Raw genomic sequence first — 23,659 nt, forward strand, 5'->3', positions numbered from 1 at the left:
ATATTTCAGCTGAGAAGACATGCCTTTGGACTGAGGGGATAGAAATAATATCCTTTGACCCTTTCAGTATGATGACATCCATTTATATTTAGTGCTTGCTACCACCTGAAGATATGCAGTACTGTAATTCAACTTGAGAGTGATTTCTTACACTGAAAAGGTTATTGAGTCATGTTTTCTGTTGAAGAAGGCTCCATGTCACCTCTTTCTAACCATTTTATTTTTAATTTTTATTTTTATTTATTTATTTTTTTTTTCACTTCAATGCTTTCTTCTGTGCCTTTTACATCTTTCTGACTCCTACAAGGCGGGCACCGTTACATGATGTTCATACGTGAGAAGGTGGGCAATGTTACATAACGTTCAGCCATTTTTGTCATAACTCATTGATACTTTGGGCAGTATGGCAATGCAGTCCACCACTGTAGGCATATTCCTTGATACTTTATTTTTCCAAAAATATGCCGTCCCACACGGTTGTATGCAGTACATGTACTAGATAAGTTGCCCGGCCGTAAGGTGTTCATACAGGACACACTCAAACCTCAATTTAAGGGACCTCCATTTAAGAGATTTCAGTTTTAAGGGACTCCATATTCAACCTGACAAACGGACAGGACCATTCAAAGAGTCCTCTGCTTGAAACATTAATATATTTCTCTATACAGTACCTGTAAAATAACATTCCTAATCGTATGAATAAGCAAGATGAGTGAAACAATAATTGCATTTCATAATAAGATTGTCTTTATATGTGGTTAAACAATGAACATTTTCAAGTAAAGGACAAGTTGATTTCCCATTTAGTCTCTTAAATCGAGATTTGAGTGTATATAGGTGGCATATATAACATACAGGAATATACTGTATTTCTGAATCAGATGTAGAAATTAATGTGCAAGTGAGAGGTGCTAGAAAGTCCACTAAACTTATGAGGATAGGCTATGTGCCAACAAGAATGTATTTTTATGAATCAGATGCAGATATAAACCATTAAGAAAGAGGTGCTAGGAAGTCCTCTAGCCTTACAAGAACATGGACCAAATTCTGTTGCTATTCACACATCACTGTCCACAGAAACCAGGCGGCCAACCATCACAGCCCGGAGCAGTCTGTGGCGCTGAGAGCAGGTTATGTCCACAGCAGCCAAACTTCTGTGTGCCCAAGAATGTCGATTGCAGTGTCCTAGGTCAGTCAGTGTTTGAATACAGCAGCCAAATTTCTCTGTGTTCAATAATTTCAGCTGTATTGTCAGTTTGTATTCAGGTGACAGAGCTGGGCCACTCCTACAACTTGATTATAATACAACTTGAATGGTACATACTAGTAGGTGGGAGGCGTGGTTAGCCAAGACACAGTTGGATAGAAATGAAAAATGAACGTGTGAGAAAGCAAGATATGGAGGTTGATGAAGCAAGGAACCGGTAGGGATCAAGTTAGTTGGATGTATTTTGTATAGAAGTCTGCATGGCAAGGGTTTGGCGTTTTTTTTTCCCTGTTCACCAGGAAACCATTTACTACACGGGGTAGTAACCACATAACCAAATTATGGCGCCTGGTGGTTTAGTGGGTAATTAAAATGCTCCAGTTGGAATGAGCCGGTGCAGGTTTATATCCAGGGGGTGGTTGGGGTTGATTGCTTACATAATGCCACTTAGGGATGAGTGAGGCTGGTCACTCTCATCTTAAATATCAGGACCAATTTGCGTAGCCCCGGGTTCTTATGCTCCTCATGGGGCAACACAGGATTAGATGATAAATGAATGAGTGAATATAAGATTGATAGTTATTTAATTGACCTAATCTGATAGTTAATACGCAACATATATGTGTTAATGGTAATAGTAGTAGTTGTTCCCTAGGCAGTCTGGCCGAACAGCCCCAAGTCCCTTAGGAAGGCCATGGCAGAGACCGGGCTTTCCCTCAGAGCTCTCAAAGCGTGTATGTTGTGTTGTTGGTGTAGGTGATTGTGAGCAATGCAGTTTTCCATAATGTGCTTAATAGTATGGGTTGCTGTGTTGCATCCTGGACAGGCATCGGCGATGGAGTCATCCAGCCTCTTCTGGTAGCTTAAGAGGGCTGGATGGTGCCCACATCTCAGCCTGGCCAGGTGGACCCTGTCCTCACGAGGAAGATAGGATTCAGAAGGGTGGATGTCAGGAGGCCGTGCATACAGCTGTGTGTTGTCTTTAAGTGACTGAATGGAGCCGTGTTAATGGTTATGCCTCTTCACTATCATCTTAAATGTTGGGACCAATTACCTAGCCCCGGGCTGCTATGCTCCTCATGGGGCAATGTAGGATTGGATGATGGATGGATGGATGGCTATGCCTCTGAGGTTGAATTAGGATCTGGGACTGAATGGTGACTAAATGAGTGTATAGCACATTTTATCCAGCATGTTGTTGATCAGTTCTCCAGCTGCTACTTTTTTTTTTTTTTTTTTTTTTTTTTTTTTTTTTTGGGGGTGGGGACACTACCACATCCCTATAGGATGAGAAAAAGAAGCAGGATGGTGATGGTGATTATTATTATTATTATTTTTTTTTTCCTTGCAGACTCAGGGACAAACTGTGTAATACCTGAAGATTTTGGATTACGTCACCAGATTTTGCTGTGTGGAGACGGTAAACCAGAGGGGATCAGGTGAGGCAGGATGAGAGAGAGAGAGAGATGGAGCTAGAGCTAATAAAAAGGAAGAATTACAGTGGAGAGAAAGGATGATAGAAAATATAGTGGAAATACTGTAGAGAAAGAGAGGAACAGAGGAAGTGCCACATGCCATCTTTGTGTGATTATATATATAATACCATATATGTTGTAGATGTCACCAGCTAATGATTATATATGGTACAGTAATTGATTTGAGGATACAGGTAGTAGCAAACACATGATATTTTTGTTTTCTTAATACTGGCACGGTAGTGTCCTAATGCCAAAACCAAAACACCAGTGTATTATATTGTACAGTATATGCATCCCAATCTTAGGTAGGAAAAGAGAGAGGATGATGGTGATACATAGTAAGAAAGTTGTAGTTTTTTAGGGTAGTGTTCAGTATAATAACTGTTATTACCCCACAATTAGATAATACCCCCAAGTTAACAACTAATATTTTTTTTTAGGTGTGGGAATGGTATGGTGGTACCTGCATTGTCCCAGCTGCTGCTTCAGTGCCAGGGTCCCTACCTCTCTCGCACCTCGCCTGTTGTGAGCCCTTTAACCTCTCACGTTCAGACACCACAGATGTAGTTGTACATATACTCAGCCATTCAGAATCTTCAGCCAGACTGACTCATTTTTTAACCTCACCCAGATATTCATCCCACATAAACTTCATTCCCAGAGACAAGCTTACCATGCCAGATAAATTGATCACCTTTCTCTACCTCAGTACCAGCACAAAAAACTACAGCACTTTCTTTAACCTGGCAAAGAGGCCTAACCCCATTCAGCCCAGTTGATGGCCAGGTTTAGTCAGATTGGAGGGTTGATGTGAATAATAACCAAGGTCATAAGATTTCATGGAACTACAAATTAGTATTGAGTAGTAACCACCAAGGAGCCTTATTGCTGTCTCACAATTAAGGTACATCAAATTTCACTCAACTACAACTTAGTACTGGTAATCAGTTTATGAAGTGGCGTAAGACTGTCAGGTAAAAACAGACTGACTATACTCGGCATTCATATCTGCCCTCATTATAATGTCACCCATCATACCACAACAAGTACTCACCTCATATACCCCTCACAACATAACAATGCATTAACATTACCTCAAGAAGATATTTGTGGAAGTGCCCAGTCAAAGTGAAGCTACTAGGGTTTTCACGTTACTTAGCTAGGGTTACAACAACATGCCGTATATATTATTCACTTTAGATATTAAGTAGCATCTGAGGGAGGTGATGGCTTATTGAGGAGTGGGATACAGATTGCATGTTTGGTCGTTCAGATCCTACATAGTGAATAGTTCAGGTTTGATTATGTCAGAGTGATTCTCTCTGCTCTTTGAAGTCCACTGACATTATCCCAGTATAATAGATGTGAATAAGATTTCTTATTCCCTAGGTGGTCTGCAGATGCCAGTTATCTAAAATGCTCATTGGGTTGACTGTCTTGTGCTCATTTAAGTTCCCAAAGAGGTGATAGGAAGTTCATCAGTCTTTTAGTGACACCAGGCCTATAAGCCAGTCACCTACTCCTGAATGTTTCAGATAATGATAGCCTAGCCTTGCTCACCTAAGCCTAACATGGGTAATGTGGGATGATGTTGCAGTTACCACAGCACAGGTATTGTATAGTTATTAGTGCACAGTAGGTGGCTTTTGAATATGTAGTGACATTTTGGTGTGTATGTGGGCTACTGGATTTAACTACAAAGATGAAAAGCAGCTTGAGTCCTGTTGGAGGTATAAGATACAAGATGCAGTAATGGAACTCATGTGGGCACCTGCACACACACACATACACATGCATGCATGCACACACACAAAATGAGTCATTATTATCATCACCTCATCATGTGCAGTACAGTATTTGGAACTGAAACTACACTCACTTTTGACATGATTATTCCACACAAATTCTTTACAGTTTTTGGTTATAATTTGTTACAAGCAGTATGGAAAATACACTGATTCTTATAAAGGTAGTTTACATGTATGAGGTCTGACAATAAAGTTCCATGATTTTGCCTTCCTTAGCGGATGACAGAACAGCTTGAATTTCACGGATGGATTTGTAAATTGTCATATTTTTATTGGCCATTATAGTCTTTTTTGGCATTTTACAGATGCTGGATTTCTGCAGATTTTATAAATTAACAATCTTGTTTTCCAGATGTTCAGCAAATTTGAGGAACAGAGAATCATCATCGAGTTTTTGCTCAAACTGAATGAGAGTGCCAGGGATATTCGCAGGAAGTTAAAGCAGGTGTATGAGGATGATGCATTGCCAAAACCACTTATAATTTGGCTCAAGAGGTTTTTGAAACGCCAGTGGAAAGTGAAAGATGATGTGGTGGCAGCGCCAATCAAATAGGGACACAGACTAAAATGTTCAGTAAATGAGAATGTTGGGCCCATCTAAGCAGCATTAAATAGGCAAAGTTGTGGCATATAAGATGAAAAGAGAGTGTTAAGTTCACTTTAACCCCTTCACACTTCTGAAGTATTTTATCATTTTTCTCTTGCTACCATGGTGGTAGGTGGGGGTTCCCATCATCCACGTGATGTAGTGCTACCTACTTCTTCCTTCATGTCTCATTCTTTTTGTTTCTTTGCGCTCTTGCTGTTTCTCCAATTCTTCCTGTCACTCTGTATTACTCTTCTTCCCACTTGATGCCTCCAAAGTGAGTGACAAGCCTGATGATTTCCTGTAACTCGGGAAGCTATTTTCAATATGGGGTGGTAACCATGTATCCAAATGATGGTATGATGTGGAGGCTACTAAGGTACCCTTATAGACTGGATAGAGTGATGCAAATGCAATTTCCACTTAGGAACCTAATCTCCACACTAATCCCTGTGCCTCACTCTATTGAAATGCTGTCAGTCACTTGGGAAAAACAACAACTTTTGTTTCCATCAGGTGATGTTATTCATTGTAGGATACACCTCTGGTAGGTCTACCCTGAGTATCTAGCAGGTCTGCTTTATCTTACTCCTACAGTTCAAAAAGTCATTTGAGAGTTGAAGGAAATCACCTGATGATAGCAATAAGAGAATGCAAAATGTTTCATGGGATTGAAGTGATTGAGCAAAAATTTCATATTTGAGAAGATATGTGCAAAGTTGCCTCCACTACTGAAAATTGTTGAAAAGATCTTGGAATTCATTTTGTGTCTGTAGAAGAGATCCAGGGGGCTTGGACCAATTGCAGTGAGTCCTTGATAGAAGTAATCTTTTTATCGTCCGTTTGTTCTGTTAAGTTTGAAGTTCCCTAAGTTACAGGAAATGTTAACTGGTAAAGTTCAACAACTACCTTTAAATTTGATTTGTTAGCTCCAACTTAAAGTACTAGTTGTGTGGAAAATATTGTGTTTTGAACAACATCCTGGACATATAATGAGGACTGATGGTACCTACATAGCATTTCAGAGAACAGCTTCTAAGGATGCTTTGAGGGCAGCAGTGTTGGCAGAAATGTATAGACTTCTTACAGGACTTTGAAGGCATCAGTAGCTGCTAAATAAAATTGATGATGGTTGTAATGAATTTTCTGTTCTTTTTAATTCTGAACCTTTATTGACAGACCTCATATACCCCTGCATATACATACCAGTACACACTAGCTGCTAGTACTGTATACTGTATTTGAAAGATACAAAAGTGTCTGGTATATAAGATCAGTCATGATATTTTTTTATTATTATTATTATTATTTTTGTGAATGTACAAAACTTTTCAGATTGAGTACCATCTTTATCTTTTTTTTTCCTCCAGTATTTTGTTCATTTGCTTTAACGTGAGATGATTTTCTTCAGCATCAGCAAGATGCCCCTTGATTTCAGAGGTTAAACACTCAACAAACATAACCTCATCGGCACAGGGACTTCTTCTAATGAAATGCGTTTCATTTAGCTGTCTTAAGATGACCCCAGGCTGTAGAGGGTTGATACATGTCTCCCTTCAGCCTTTCATGTTCCAATGGTGACCCTGAAAATCCCTCTGGAGTGGCTGTTACTATAAATGTGCCAGCACAGGAATATACAGTCAGTCATGCCAGGTCTGGATCCGGGACCCATACTTTCATTGGTCAACCAGTTGAACCCAAAAACATCTTTTTCATTTTATTCCTTGTCATGATCATTTTATTTTAATTAGGATAGACTTTTTGAACTGTAAGGGGTTAGGTATAGGAATAGTGAAACCCCTTTAATACATGAGGCCTTTTCTATATTTAATAAAGTTGTCTGGGAACAGCAAGAAATTAAAATAAGAAAAAAAAGGTCATCCAGATTCAGAAGACCAAACAAGTTCCCTTTCACTAGTCTCATTCCAGTTTATATCTGTATTAAACATATTAATAAACCTTTGGATGTTAACTATGCCATCATCGTTGAGATCAAGAAGACATAAAATGCATACAGGAGAATAGCAGCTTGTAGTATGAAGAATATTTTACAAACGAAAAATTGCTAGAGAACCTGTTAAGCTGGGAAGAATGTGGGTCAAGGACGTATTTCCAAACTGGTTACATTATAAGTTTAACCACTTAGTTTCATGACACCTTTTTCATTATTACTGCATCATCCACACAATTTTAATCAGTTTACGAGAGATCCGGTGTTGATAAGTGGTGAGAAACTTCTTCCATAAAATCCTTTTTTTTTTTTTTCCCCTGACAGTTTTTATCTGCTTTGGTGTCTCATATTGAAGAGGTGAAGTTTGTATCCTAATAACATTATTTTCAGGCATTTAAGAACTAGTTGTCAAGTTGAGATCCGTATCATAATTATACAGTATGTACTGCACACAGCAAGTCTTCAGTATGTTACCTTTTTTCATGGCCTTTTTTATATGTCAACCTCTTCATAATACAATATTGTAATGGGGTCTATAAAAAGCCTACGTTGCTTAGAGGCAAAGCGGGGATCCTTTCTTTGGCTCAGTGGTAACGTTCACGCGTTTGAAGCACGAGGGCTTGAGAGCTAGTCTCGGTTAGACCAGTGATTTATTTGTGAAGTTTCAGCTTGGTTATTACAATGTATTACTGTACTTTAGTTTATTCTTGGTACCTCCAGATGATTTAGCCAACATAAGAATGACCTCTTGAGCTAAAGGAGATTATGAAGGCTATAATGTAGCCCTACCAGTTCAGAAGCTAATGCTGGACAATATATTCAGCTGAGAGTGAGTCATGAAAACCTCAGAGGGACATTACCGTCTCTATTAACCCTCTCTTGGTTAGAACAACTCTAGTACAGTATTCTGTTTCAGCTAGTGTTCAGCTGAGATTGAGTCACAATAGCCTGACAGTGTTGACTTGTCTTTCCCTAAAACATAATGCTGTATATTGCATGGAAGCACGGTGACACCTTTATAAACTGTATGATGATACAATACAATAATTCTCTTAGATCTAAACATTGAACATTTCATAACCTTTCACACTTTCCCCCAACCTCACCAGATAATATATTTACTTTTCAGCCAAGTCTGTGTTTAGTACCATTACTGCTGGGGCTCCTAACCTCACTAAAACACATTAGAACACTCTACAGACCATACAGAACAAGGCCCTAAAAATAATCACAGGCTGCACAGCTGCTACACCCACAGACCACCTACATCAAGAAACCAAAGTCCTGAAAGTCAAGGATCATCTAGACATGAGAGGCACCCAATTCTTGCTGAAGCCTCTACAAACCCACATCATCCACTACACTACATGGCAACACATCCACACACACCAAGGAACATCAAAACAACACCCAGCACATGATATCTTACACAAATACCTGTACTGTCATCTTACCCCCCCCCAGACCAGCTTCCAGAACATATCCATACTCAAATCACTCGCCGCTCCATTCAGTCACTTAAAGACAACACACAGGTGCATACACAGCCTCCTGATATCCACCCTTCTAAATCCTATCTCTCTCGTGAGGACAGGGTCCACCTGGCCGGGCTGAGATGTGAGCATCATCCAGCCCTATTAATTTATCAGAAGAGGCTGGATGACTCCTTTGCTGATGCCTGTCCAGGATGCAACACTGCACCCTATACTATTAAGCACATTATGGAAGAATGCATTGCACACAATCACCTACACCAACAACACAACATACACTCCTTGAGAGCTCTTCCTTGGGGACTCGGGGGGGCTGTTTGGCCAGACTGTCTAGGGAACAGCTACTGCTTTAACATTCTTTTACAATATTAAGATTTCTGTGAAATACAGAAAAATTGCCCTATATAACTCCATTGCTACCTTTGTAGTTGTTTTGTTGCTAGTTCACAGTGTCAGCTGTGTGAGAGATGTTGTGATACTTTGAAATGCCGTACATCCCTGACTGTTAATATAATGAAGACCATCTGTATAATGTCAGCACAACAGAGTCAGCCACCTTAACTTAGGATACTCATCCTTTTGTTGTATATTTCCCTTGGCATGCTGGCAGAAGAAACAGTTCTATGGCTGTGCATCTATCCATTACAGTTTTATGTGGCTGGCTCCATGTATTAGTGCTATTTCTTGTTACAGCTTAGTTGCAGAATAAGAATAATGTGGATATACAGCACCGTACAGTACATCGTTTACATAATACTTCTTTATGACTAGTGCCATAATATATTGCAAAGCTCTTGTGACACATTGCCATACAAGATTAAGGAAGTGCAGTTTTAGAGCAAGTTAAGTCTCATGGTTGTACTAGTATTTTTGCTGACACTAAACAGTTTTATAGTAATGAGAATAACTCTCATGGCTGTACTAGTATTTTTGCTGACACTAAACAGTTTTATAGTAATGAGAATAACTCTCATGGCTGTACTAGTATTTTTGCTAACATTAAACGGTTGTATTTTACTGAGAATGAGTTGCAGCAGCCTAAGAGTGTATAGTTTACCATTATCCGTCTCACAGCCATCACAACTCAAGTATTATATCGAACTTCAGTAATGCCAGATGAGTTTATTTAGATGTGTGTCATAGGAGCTGCAGTGTGTACAAGTGAACAGTATAGGAGCTTTTCTTAACACCCAGCCTCATGGTACAGGTGGAGCTAGGCCCATTGTTGAGCCCAGCAGGTGATGGTGGTGGTGCTGGAGTGTACCAGTGTGGGTCATCCGGATCATGGGAACCACTCTTTGGATCACCCTTTATCAATGAACTCACAGCCACATGTTCAAAATCAGGTACATACTTATAGCATTTTGTTCTTGTAATTGTTTTTTTTTTTTTTTCCCCTGTGCTTTTGAATTTTTTTTAAATTTTAATGTGGTTTCTTTTTGTATTGTGTTTATGATTGACATTTATCTACAGTGATTTATAGTGATGATACTCTCCCTTGTATTTGAAATTTTAGGTGATTAGCAGCATGAATTTTATGTCTGGTGGTTTTGAGCTTGGGTTGGGTAAAAGCAGCCTTAGAAGTTCATTATCAAAATCTCCATCAGCATATCCTCTTTGAACCCATGGTATAATGTATTCAGTTAATGTTTGGTTGCTTCTTTTTATGTCAGTCCTTTGATGTAGTTTTTGGCTTATTCTTGCTCTGTTCAGACAAGTTTATTGAATGTATGAGAGATACTGAAGGGGTTAATTATGACTACAGTATCTAACCACTTCTGCTCAAAAACTCTCTCCTAAGTATAATCATCTGAAGGTAGCAAACATAAAATGCATTATAATGTTTGGAAGCAGAACCCCATCATTAAGTGAGGAGTATCTTGTTTTGGCTTCAGGCTTGTGTGGTTGTGAACTTGGTGGACTGCAGGTCACAATTGCACTTTTTCTGTAGTCCACCATCATCGTTTCCAGGGATAGGGAGGGAGTTGAAGGACATTTGTATAACTAGGCAGGGTTATGTATTGTATATGTTACTGCATGAAGATGCTCATTTGGTGTACCTGGAAATCTGTATGATTATGATCATGTTATGATGAATAGCAAACTGTATTTGCTCAGTTGTTTTGCCCCTTTCTTTTCTCTTCTTTCTTTATTACAAACATTTTTCAGTTTGGTGTCATTCCTTCATTTCTTCACAAGTTCTCTTCAAACTTGGTGCAGTTTTTCCTTTTACTAAATTGTCCAGACACCTTTTCCATTTGTTGGACTTGTTATTTTTATTCTTATTTGCTTTTATTTTTATTATCAGGGTGTGGCCGTGTGCCCCATCCCAGCGTGGAGAAGAAGCTGTCCGTGCACCGTAAGTGGGCTTGGATGCGGGCGCTGTATTACAAGAAAAACACCCATTGCACTGCCAGCCTCCTCTCACCCACTGCTGCTCTCACTGCTGCCCACTGTCTCACAAGGTAAACAAAATCCTCATTTTATGTTGCCCTATCTTATATACAGTGTTTTTTATGTTTTGGCCTTAGTAAACCATAAAGTAATTGCTTTACAATATTCCATTGCCACCTGTAAAGTTGAACAACCAATTTTCCCCAGTTTGCAGTACCATTTGTATGGATAAAGTTGTGATACTTTAGGACATCCCTGATTTATATCAAAGACTGCATTTAAACACAGAAAAATATATATATATATTACACAGGAAGGGTCCCAAGAAGATATGAATATTGAACTAATGATGGTGAATTAGTTTACTGCCATTACATTATTATTGTTATTTGTTCGGTCCTTGGTCATCATCTGTAGGTCAATTCAGGTCAGAGGTATTTTGCTTGTCATTTTAGTTAGTTGTTTTCTGTGGGGGGCCACTAATTCTCTGCCAACCCACTTGTTGACACATATGGAACAGGTATGGGTTAGTTATATGGTTACCACCCTGCATATTTCATTTTTTACTGGCCCACAGGCAATTTTTTGGCTTGTCACTCAATGTAGAGTCACCCTGGAGTATAGGGGCGTACCTAGAGATTTTGGGGCCCGGGGGGCTAGGTTCTTTGCAGGGGGACTCCTGCAAAGAACCTAGCCCCCTTCATTCTCAGAACTTATCTAATATCTCAGCCAGGATTGTCGAGATGATAAATATATATATTTTTAAATATTAATATAAAAGTTTATAAATTTTTAAGGTTTTTGGAGGCCCCCTCAATTGGGGGCCCGGGGGGGCAGTTTTAAACAGCCCTCCCTACCCCCTCCCCCTCAGGTACGCCACTGCTGGAGTAACAATGCATTAAGTGAATGGATGATAGGCGCCCCCACTGACCACTAAGGTGATTTGTTTGTGGACGCTCTTTACGGGAGTAGGACATCTGGCTGTAGATAGACAGATAGATTATTATTATAATTATTATTATTATTATTTTTATATTATTATTATTATTATTATTATTATCATTATTATTATTATTATTATTATCATCATTATTATTACTGTTATTATTATTATTATTATTATTATTATCATCATTATTATTATTATCATCATTATTATTACTGTTATTATTATTATTATTATTATTATTGTGGGGGTGCCCATCATCCACTCATTCAGTGTAGTGCTGCCTTATGGTCTTTATACTGAGTGACAAGCCATATGGTTCCTTGCAACCCAGGAAACCATTTACTATGCTGGATGGTAACCATACAGTATAACCAAATTATGGCGCCTGATGGTTTAGTGGTTAATTAAGGCGCTCCAATCAGATTGAGTCAGTGCAGGTTTATATCCAAGGGATGGTTGGGGTTTATTACTCAACGTAATGCCACTAAGGAGTGAGTGAAGCTGGTTGCTCTCGTCTTAAATGTCAGGACCAACTTGCCTAGCCCTAGGCCTTTACGCACCCCATGGGGCAAGACTGGATTAGATGATGAATGAATGAGTGAATTATTATAATTATTGTTATTATTATTATTATTACTGTCTTATTATTGTTATTAATATTATTATTGTTATTAATATTATTATTGTTATTAATATTATTATTATTATCATCATTATTACTATTATTATTACAGTATTATTATTATTATTATTATTAGTTACGGCTCTCCAGTTGGATTGAGCCAGTGAAGGTTTATATCCAAGGGGTGTTTGGGGTTTATTGCTCATGTAATGCCACTCAGGGATGAGTGAGATTGATCACTTCTCATCTTAGATGTCAGGACCAAATTGCCTAGCCCCGGGCTCCTACGCATAGGATTGGATGATGGATGGATGGATAGATTATTATTATTATTATTGTTATTATTATTACTGTTATTATTATTAAAGTACCTTATTACAGGACAGTATTATTATCATGTGTGTGTCTTGTCCTGGTGCAGATCCCCCGTGTCCAGGACTCTCCTCAGTCCCTTTGACTTCACGATTGAACTACCAGGACCCAGCAATTTTATTAAGCGAATCAATGTCACAGTAAGTCTTTCTCTTGTTGTTGCCATCATTAGCATTACTGTTATAAGTGTCATCATCATCATCATCATTGTCATCATTATCTGCATCTTTAGTGTTATCATGAATGTCTCTATCTTTATTCTTATCACCATCACCATTGTTACTGTCTTCATCGTCATCATCAGCATCCCATTTCTCTCCTTTTAATGAGTTGTCAAAGCTCTTAATTACAGGTAATATAAGATAATTCACAATAGGTGAAGAACCTGTCACTTTTCTAATTGGTGAGTCCAATGAGCCTTGTTATTAAGGACAGTGTTTTCAGATATTCATAATTGGCAGTCTGCCCAGAATTTACGTAATCTAAAAGAAGCTCCTTCCCCCCCCCCTTCAGTAAAATACATGTATATGTTAGTATTATTTTATTCTTGATACTGCTCAATATTTTTGTATACAGAAGTTCATTGGAGGTCTCTTTTACTGTTAGTAAAGGGCTGGAAGCAATATCCATTGTCCCCTTCAGTAACAAGTATGTTTCTGAAGGTGAATAACTAATCTGTTAGCAGCATGAGTAAGTTAAAAAATGTGTCATCACTCTGGATAGGATTAATGTATGTCCTTTACCACTCTCCATTATACCTTCTCCAATTTTTAGTTCTTATATCTGTCTATCTTTCTGTCTGTTGCCAGACACCTTAATCCCGTAAGGGGTGGCCACAAACAAATTGCCTCCGTGTTGCCCTGTCTCCCACCATTTCACTGCCCTTCTCCCAGCTCACACCCTCTCTCTCTCATATACCTCTCCACTCCATCCCTCCATCTCATCCTTGGTCTCCACCTCCCTGTATCCACCTCACCCACATACACTGTCCTCGTTAGTCTCTCACTCTCCATCCTCTCCACATGGCCAGACCACCTCAGTGTGTGTCCCTTTTTACTGGCAGTATTTCCCATCCCCTCACAGTTAAACCCTTGTGTCATTTTATTTTCCTTGTACCAAATGATATACAGTTAGACCCTTGTGTCATTTTATTTTCCTTGTACCAAATGATATTATTCAAATTAAGATAGCACACTTGTCGGACAGTGTGATTGATAGCTGTATACAACACATTTAATAAAAAAAATATATATATATCCAGAGCAAAATAAAATAATTTAGGAACAGCTAGAGTAAAATGTGCAGCAAAGGACTTTTCATGGTTGAAACAGGGTTAATGGAAGGAAAATACAATACAGTAAGTAACAAGTCCTTCATATATGTTGCCATTTTACAAATAAAATACACAATAAATTACAAAAGATTGTCCATTAGAGTTCCATTGTTACATTTCTTATAAAGCCTATTTACTGGTTTCCCCAGTTTACTAAATGGTATGTAAAAAAAAGTTCTTATATTTTAGGAACAGATCACTACCCTCAGGCAGCACTTCTTTGATTTCCCATGGAATGATTTTTGCTTCCATGGCCAAGAGCCATTATGGAGGTTATTCTCTTGGGCATGGAATCATACATTCCTTTCCCATATCCTTTGACTAATATGAAAAAAACCTTGGTTTAATCACACTTGTTCTAATGCTGTCCACAACAGGGAGAAGGCCTACAAAAGGCACTGGAGCCATCCCACTCCTGATTCTCATCTCTTATGTTTTTGTCCAGAATCATGCTAAGTCTGTTCTTTGCTTTGCTATAAACAATTTCAGTCATACTAAATGCTCTGAACTCTCCAACTCGAATTCTTCCCACTCCATCTGGCACCTTGCCAAAAACCATTATGTCAACTTTACCTCATCATCCATCCCTCCTCTTTTCCACTATGATGGCTCTGTAGCTATTTCTTCAACTGATAAAACAGAACTCTTCACTCAAACTTTCTCCTCCAATTCCACCTTAGATGATTCTGGTTCTGTTCCTCCATCACTTCCCCGCTCTGACTTCCTCATGACTGAAATTAAAATTTCTTTGCTTGATGTATTTTCTGTCATCACTGGTCTCAATACTGATAAGGCAGATGGGCCTGATGGGGTCCCTCCTGTTGTCCTCAAGAACTGTGCTGCTGTGTTTACACCCTGCCACAGTAAACTCTTGTTTTTATATATCAACCTGTTCTTCTTGCTGGAAGTCTGCTCTCATTCAGCCTACCCTAAAGAAGGATGACCATTCCCATCCTTCTATTGCCCAATTGCTTTAACATCCCATATTTCAAAAGTTTTCAAGTCTATTCTCAACAAAAAAATTTTAAAGCATCTTTCCTATCACAACCTTCATTCTGATCGTCAGTATGGGTTCCGTCAGGGACGCTTCATTGGCAACCTTCTCACCTACCTTTCAGACTCTTGGTCATCCTCCTTTTGGGACTTTGGTGAAAGCTTTGCCATTGCACTTGACATCTGAAAGGCTTTTGATCGAGTCTGGCATAAATCTTTAATTTCCAAACTGCCCTCTTATGGTTTCTATCCTTCTCTCTGTGCCTCATTCTGTAGCTGCTGTTGTAGATGGTCACTGTTCTTCTCCTGGAGCTATCAACAGTGATGTTCCTCAGGGCTTTTTCCAATCACCAACTCTCTTCCTTTTATTCATCAGTGACCTACTTTGTATGCCTAACCCTGTCAACTCTTATGCTGATCATGTCATCCTTCACCTTCCCATTTGCTTCCCCAGCGTCCATCTCAGCAGTTGCCTCAACAAACAATAGAAGGATCTATGGCACACCTAATATCAGTTTTGGCTCATATCTCTGATTGGGGTAAAAGTGGTCTTGTTGTTATGCATCGAAAACTCAGTTCTTATATCTTTCAACCCAACAAAATCTTCTAAAGGAGTACCCTCTAATTTTTAACAATTCCCTGCTCAGTCCTGCATCATCTTCAAACATACTTGGGATTTCATTCTCTTGGAATGTATCTTGGGAAGAACATATTACCTCTTTTGTAAAATCTGCTTCCAAAAGATTGTGTGTGCTAAGCCGACTCTGTGCCTTCACTACCCCTTCACAGTTGTTGACTTTATACCCGGGTTTTATTCACTTTTGTGTAGAGTGCAACTTTCACATGTGGGTAGGCTCCCCACATACAGCTCTTCTTTTAACAAAGTGAAGTCAGTGGCTTTTCATATCAGTAACTCTCCACCTCTTGCTGGCTCGCTTCAACCTCTGTCTCTTCTACACAGTTCTGCATCTTTATCTCTTTTCTATTGCTGCTTTAATGGTCAGTGCTCCTCTGAACTGTCTGTTTGCGTCCCGCCACCTCTACAGTGGGCACGTAACGCCTGTCTGGCAACAAACTCTCATCCTATTTCTGTCCAACTCTCTAATGCAAGAGTTAACTGTTACTCCCAGTCCTTCATGTATGCAACAAGTCAACTCTGGAACTGTCCCCCTCTGTCTATGATCTCCAGTTTTTCAAACAGTGTGTCCAGGCATCTCGAAATGAACAGATCTGGAATTTGTCTCTCTCTTGTCTTGTTTTTGTTTTTTTCATGGAGGAAACAGTTTGTAGGCTCTTAGCCTTTGGATCCTTCATTGTTGTATTAAAAGAAAAAATAATGTGGGCCACCAGTGCACTTGATTAGAAAAGTCATGATCCTGTACCCCTTTACTCTAACTAGGCCTAAATCTCCCATCTCTCCATCTTCAGTGCTAAGTTCTGTATAGAGATTAACATGAGAATATGATGATAGTTAAGAAGAAGTGCAATGGAAAGGATGAAGAGCCATAGCATTGTCTTTTTTCACCATTGAGATGCATAAATTAAGCTGTATAAGGACGAAAGTCTTAGCCAACTGAGAGCAGACAGAATTTTGCTATAATTATTCCCAGGATGTGTTAGAAAATATCACAACTCTTTCTGTATATTTGGTTTTGTAAATTGGGGGAAATGGCAAATCAGTTTTATAGGTAACTGGAATTTGACAAGCATTTTTCTGCAGCTTACTGTGGAGTTAACCCCTTTAATGTGAAGACTGAAGAGATTAGTGAAGGCTATATCTAATATCAGCTGTTTGAAAAGTCTGTTCCAAGCTGAATAAAATCATTTGGTGGCAGCAAGAATAGAATGATAAAGTACATCATCAGATTGAAAGGGTTAATAGCAAAGAAAGAACTTTTAAAAAATCATCATCATCATCATCCAGACCTCCTTTCCCACCATAGGGCAGGGTGAGGAGTAGCAATGTCCAGATGTCCACATTTGCCCGGTCCAATGGGCCACACTTCCATTCACTCATCATTCAAGCCCCTGGAATCCTGGCTCTATCTGATATGGCAAAGACATTCACCACATTCTGTAGCTTCGCATAAATTTATCCAATAGAGTCCATCCGGACGCCTTCACATTAAAAGTGGGTGCTAAATCCCTGATCATGCACTTCTTCTCGCATCATTTATCCATTTATCCAGCCAGCTTGATCTCTTGTCAGTCCCCAAGCCTCACTGACTTCCATACCTCTCTTCCTCACACACTCATCTACCATATCCCTCCACCTTCTCCTTGGCCTACCTTGTCTCCTCCCTCCTTCAGTATTCTCTCAAGTATACCATTTTCACCACTCTGTTGTTATCCATTCTCTCCACATGACCATACTATCAGAGTACACTCTCTTTGATTCTGGTGTCCATAGACTTCCTCACTCCACATCTTTCACAAATCACATTACTTCGTATCCTATCCACTCTCTGTACTCTACATACATTCCTCAGCAGTCCCATCTCCACTGCTTTCGCTTTTGACTTTTCATTTTCATGCCACACCATAGTCTCACATCCATATGTTAAAGTTGGCACTAACATTCTTTCATGTAAGCCTCATGCAGCTGCAGCACTCAAGCTCTGTTTCTTATCAAGACCTTCATAGCACTAGCTACTTTCCTTCCTTGTATAGCTCTACTTTCCACATCTTTTGCACATTGTCCTCTCTTTTCTATCACTTTACCCAAGTATTTGAACTCTCCCCAATACTAGTCTCTCTCCATTCAGTGTAACATCACACTGGGAGTCACCTTCTCTCTCAGTGACCATCAATTTACTCTTTTCTACATTTACCCTCAAGGCATGACACTCACAGACATCAGCAAAACTCTGCACTAGTCTACGAAGTTCTTGTCCGCTATTTGCAAGTAGCACTGCATCATCAGCATACAACAAATTTGAGATTTTTCATCCATCACCATTCATTACCAATGCCATCCCTCTCTTTATTGTGTTTTTACTCCTCTCATCATCCCATCCATCCATATATATATATATATATATATATATATATATATATATATATATATATATATATTGATATATATATATGGGTATATATATATATATATATATATATATATATATATATATATATATATATATACCATGGATGTATATATATATATATATATACTGTATATATATATATATATATATATATATATATATATATATATATATATATATATATATATATATATATATATATATACTATATATATATATATATATATATATATATATATATATATATATATATATATATATACTATATATATACTATATATATATACTATATATATATATATATATATATATATATATATATATATATATATATATATATACATATATATATATATATACTATATATATATATATATATACTGTATATATATATATATATATATATATATATATATATTGAACAACCATGGGGACATCACACGACCGTGTCCCACGCCCACACCGATCTTGAACCATACACTTAGATGCCCATTAACCATTACACATGCAACACTACCGTCATAAAAACTGTTGACAGCACCTAGTAGCTCACCATCTACACCGTACATGTACTAAACCTTCCACAATCCTTCACTGTCTACTTTATTGTATGCTGGATCCATGAATGCTATAAACATCTTAGAGTCCTTCTCACAAGCCTTCTTCATCATCTGTCTTACTGCAAATATGTGATCCACACATCCTCTGCCACGCCTAAAGCCACCCAGTTCAACACTCACTATGACCTCTGATCTCTCTCTTAACCCTTTGAGATTTTCAGCCCTCCACCGATTGTGTCTGTGCCAGATTCAGCCTTGTACACATTGAGTGCACTGTCGTGCAGCAATATTTGTACTTAATCACCCACTGTACACTAGCTTATTATGATAGACTAATGAATTTGGTACCATTTTAAAGCTGAATAGTTGCCCTTTATTGTAGTATGGTTGAAAAAAGCAAATACGATGGCTAAAAGGCCAATAGGACAAGTAGAAGTTAGCCGAAAAGGAAAAATCGCACACCCTTCCATAGAAAAATATTTGTAAAAAATAAAGTATTAGAGTTAACTCTAATTTGATAGCAGCATGTCAATCTACAGTAAATTCCCTTTCTACTGATATATAGGTTATGGCAATTTATGTTACTTTTCACAGAGAAAAGCGAAAGCTCTCGCTGTCATGCAGGCAAATATCCATGCTTGTAATACCGATATTATTCATAGTAAGAAGCTGTTTATTATGCATATCTATCTCATGTAGGCATCACTGTAAAAACAAATTGTTGGAAAAGGATAAACAAAATGGTGTATGTGGAACAAGGCTAGACAGGAGATGAAAAACAAGTAAAAAGAATATATTGTTTCGTATGACTCGAATTCAAGTCATCAGAATCTCAACGGTTGGATTTATGATGACTCAAAATTGCGTCATCAGAATCTCAAAGGGTTAAGTTTCTCTATAATAATTCTTCCATATACCTTCCCTCCTAATAAATCTTCCATATATTTTCCCTGCCACACTCAATAAACTTATTCTGTCTATCCATCATCCAATCCTACATTGCCCCATGAGGAGCGTAGGAGCCCGGGGCTAGTTATTTGGTCCCGACATTTAAGATGAGAGTTATGCTGCGATAATTCTTGCACTCACTTCGTTCACCGTTATTTTTGTACAGGGGTTCAATCACAGCCATTTTCTACCCTGCTGGCACAGTTTCACTCATCCATGCCTTCTTACATATCTCCAGCAAGCGCTTCATTCTGCTCTCTCCACAATACTTAATCATCTCTGCATGCATCTCATCAACCCCAGCTGCTTTCCCATTTTCCAGCTGCTTCACAGCACTCTTCACCTCTTCGAGTGTCACGTTTCCTGGCACTGCATTCCTTCTCTGCGCACCCCCAAAACCAGTCATGTTTACATTGGCTCTGCCCTCTCTATTCCCATTCATCAGGCTTTCAAAATATTGTTTTCATCTGGTCCTTACTTCATCCCCATGGGTTAATAATCTACCACTTAAATACTTCACACTTTCACGTTTCTTTCCGCTGTCACTTCTACATTTCTGCACCTCTTTCCAGAATAACTTCCTATTTTCAGAGCAATTTGCATTCATTTTTCTTCCTAGATCATCATTTACCTCCTTTTTCTTCATTATTAGTCTCTTTACATGCTTCTTGCTCTCAGTATTTTCAGGTCTTCTTTCAATTGAACCCCTGTCCTGTAACCACTTTGGCCACTTCTTCCTCCTTTCCTCCACTGCTCTCCTAACCTCTTTATCCCACCATGCTGTACCTTTCTTCTTTGTTGCTACTCTTACTACACTACACACCAAGTGCCCTTGGGGAGCTACATGTAATGAGGACTTTCTGTACCTGAAGCAAAACTTATACACTCTCCAACTCATTTGACAGACCAAATCCCTGCACATCCACCCACGCTACTCCCCGAATGGTGGCCGGCAGCATGACACAGCGGTGGTGAAGTTTGAGGAACAGAAAGACTTGCATCTTCCTACTGTGTGTCTGACTAATGCCCCTCGTATCCCTTCAGGGCGGGCACAGGTGGTGAGTGAGGGGATGAGGGATACAGTTGCCAAATCAAAGACGCTATATTCATTTCACTCTGACTTGGCCTGAAATTGCCATGTGTCCATCCGCAGTGCTGCATTGTAACAATAGATTAACACTAGAATACGATGCTGGTCACAAAGAGGTACTGTGGAAAGGATGTAGAGCGGTAGTATTGTCTTTTTCTGCCACTGAACTAAGTGAAATATGCTGCAAAAAGATAAAAATCTGGGCCAAGTCAAGTTGAAAAGAGTACTGTACTGTATAGAATTTTGCTATAGGCACAAAACTTCAGAAAACACATGATAATTCCTATAGCCTTGAGAATCGGTTACTGAAATCTGTGGAATATTGTTATTTTCCATAACATGGAGCCAACAGTGGTTCCCTTGTTAACTAGATGGAGAGACACAAATGTGGCATCCACCCAGGAACCATACCACACTAATCTCTGCACCTCACTCTTGTGAGGTGCTGTCATCCACATGAGAATATTGACTTACCGTAAAACACTGTAATTTTGGATAGTGCCCAAACTTCGGACGTTTTGTGAAAAAATGTAAGAATTGAAGTTTATTGGAAGAGAGTGCGATATTTGCAAAAAATATTGATATTGGTAGGTAGGGTAATCTTTAAAGATTATTATGTATAAGTCCTATTAAACTAACTTGAATATGTGTGGGTGAAAAAAATTTATGAATCAAATGGTAAAAAAATCGACATTTTTTAACCCTGCAAAACTTTGTTCACACAGAACAAACAGTTTCAATTGTAAGAACGTAATTAGTACGATTATATGTGGAAAAGCGTTTTAAGTACTGGGCAGTAAACTATTTTAAAATATATACATGCATCATCTTGCTATGACTGTTTTAATGAATATCTATTTTTCAAAAAAAAAAATCCTAAATTCGGACAGACAAATTACTGGAAAAATACAGACAATAGGTGTGTTTGTGTGTGTGTGTGTGTGTGTGTTTGTGTTTTACAAGCACAGGCCTCTTAGGGAAGTGTGTGTGTGTGTTTACAACCACAGGCCTATTTGGGATGTTTGTTTCTGTGTGTGTGTGTGTGTGTGTGTGTGTGTGTGTGTGTGTGTGTGTAATTCACCGGGTCGGTCAGGATCACTTGATGGTCGTGATGGTTAGCTTTTACCCTCCCGGAAGGGAGCTGAGAGCTCATATAGTCCGATCTAAGGGCAAGGCTGTGACCTTCACACACACACACACACACACACACACACATCCCCTTGCTCAAGGGGAACAGTAACCACCCACTTCGTCAGTGAAACTTTTTGCAACCTGAGCGAGGCGTGAACTCCCGTCCACCAGTTGGCAAGCGGGAACGTTACCACTGTATGTGTGTGTGTGTGTGTGTGTGTGTGTGTGTGTGTGTGTGTGTGTATAAGACTAAAGTGTGTAGCTCATTAATACATTCCATGGTGCCTTCATAACATGTGCCTGTGTGTGCGTGTGTTTATTGATTTGTGTGCGTCTTAGTGGGTGTCATTGGAACCAGTAAGAAGTGTTTAACGTTATGTTATTTCAGTATGCATTTGTTGAGTCAGTGAGGTAGCTACTTGATAATTAAGTGAAGTTTTGTTTAGGAAAAAGAGATCAGTTCCCCTTACAGTTTGGAAAATATGCAATGCATTTTATATAATTTTTTCGTCTGAAAAAGTTTCTGAAGAGTTCTTAGTTATATTTATGGCCAGATTACCTCACTACAATGTGATATGATGCATCTTAATGTGATTTCAAATTATGAGCTCAAAAAAGAAGATATGTTTGAATATTTCCCTTTATATACGTATAACTTGGGCCACGAGTGCCCAGTATTATTTTTGACATTTTTTTATAAACTTTAAAGTGTTCGAAGTAAGTCCAGTGTGTCCAGAGACAGGTGCTATTAACCATTCTCATGTTTAAAGGGCAAATACTTGGATGTCCGAAGTTTAGAAGAGCTGTCTGAAGTAAGGAAATTTGTTCCTAACTTCGGACACTTGGGAGGGGGAAAAAAAAAAAACGAGTTTAGCGTGGTTCATTTTTTTTTATGATATAGATTCAGTAGGTACTGTCCCTGGCTACCTCATGACACCAACAGGGATAAAATTGCACCATTTTACATAGAGTTATTCATTAAAACACATAAAAAATGTCCAAAGCTAGAGTGTTTTACGGTACTGCATGGAATGTCCCCACAAGGGCACTTGCTCGCCTGTGGTTCATGGGTCTGCTCAGTCAGATAGACAAGGGTTGCACAACAATGACAACAACCCATCAAATGTAGCACTGGATAGATGTGAGTATTTTTAGATCTGATGCTCACCTTGAGGAGGGGAAGGAGTAGGGGGGAGAAAGGAAAGGAAGAATCACCAGGGAGTAGGAGGAAAAAGTAAGGAGGAGCAGGAGGGAAAAGAAGGGAGATTGAGGAGAGGTAGATGGAAGAGTAGGGGAGGCATAATGGTAGAATAGCCTGGGAAGGGAAGAGAGGGGAGAAAAGGAAACAGAGAGGCAAAGAGGACCAGGAGAGGAAGAGGAAGGGAAAAGGAGATGGAGGAGGGGAGGAAATGTAGGGAAAAAGAAGCGTGCTTGGCATGGGAGGACTTTGAGGATGGAGGGGAGGAGAGGAGAGATTGTGAAGGAGAGGAGAAATAGAAAGGAAAGAAGGAGTAGGAGTAAGGATAGAGCCTGATCTCTGAGTCACATCATCATGCCACTTAGCCTTATCTCTCAGCCACATCATCATGGCAGGCAACCTCATCTCTCAGCCACATCATCATGGCAGGCAACCTCATTCTTAGCCACATCATCATGGCAGGCAACCTCATTCTCAGTCACATCATCATGGCAGGCAG

General features: G+C 39.0%; 1 protein-coding gene across 1 annotated transcript in view; it reads left to right on the forward strand.

Moving 5' to 3' along the window:
* LOC145416768 (transmembrane protease serine 11B-like protein) overlaps window positions 1-23,659 on the forward strand; it is a 38,447-nt gene that overhangs the window by 9,921 nt on the left and 4,867 nt on the right. The window contains exons 3-10 of the mRNA XM_080285690.1: window positions 1,078-1,189; window positions 2,559-2,646; window positions 3,126-3,210; window positions 4,846-5,022; window positions 9,731-9,869; window positions 10,832-10,988; window positions 12,910-13,000; window positions 20,647-20,799. Coding sequence (XP_080141816.1) covers window positions 1,078-1,189; window positions 2,559-2,646; window positions 3,126-3,210; window positions 4,846-5,022; window positions 9,731-9,869; window positions 10,832-10,988; window positions 12,910-13,000; window positions 20,647-20,799 — 1,002 coding nt within the window. The remainder of the gene's footprint in view (window positions 1-1,077; window positions 1,190-2,558; window positions 2,647-3,125; window positions 3,211-4,845; window positions 5,023-9,730; window positions 9,870-10,831; window positions 10,989-12,909; window positions 13,001-20,646; window positions 20,800-23,659) is intronic.

Source organism: Coenobita brevimanus, chromosome 107, assembly GCF_032717465.1.
Source record: "Coenobita brevimanus isolate Jiangsu-jjx chromosome 107, ASM3271746v2, whole genome shotgun sequence".
Lineage (NCBI taxonomy): Eukaryota > Metazoa > Arthropoda > Malacostraca > Decapoda > Coenobitidae > Coenobita > Coenobita brevimanus.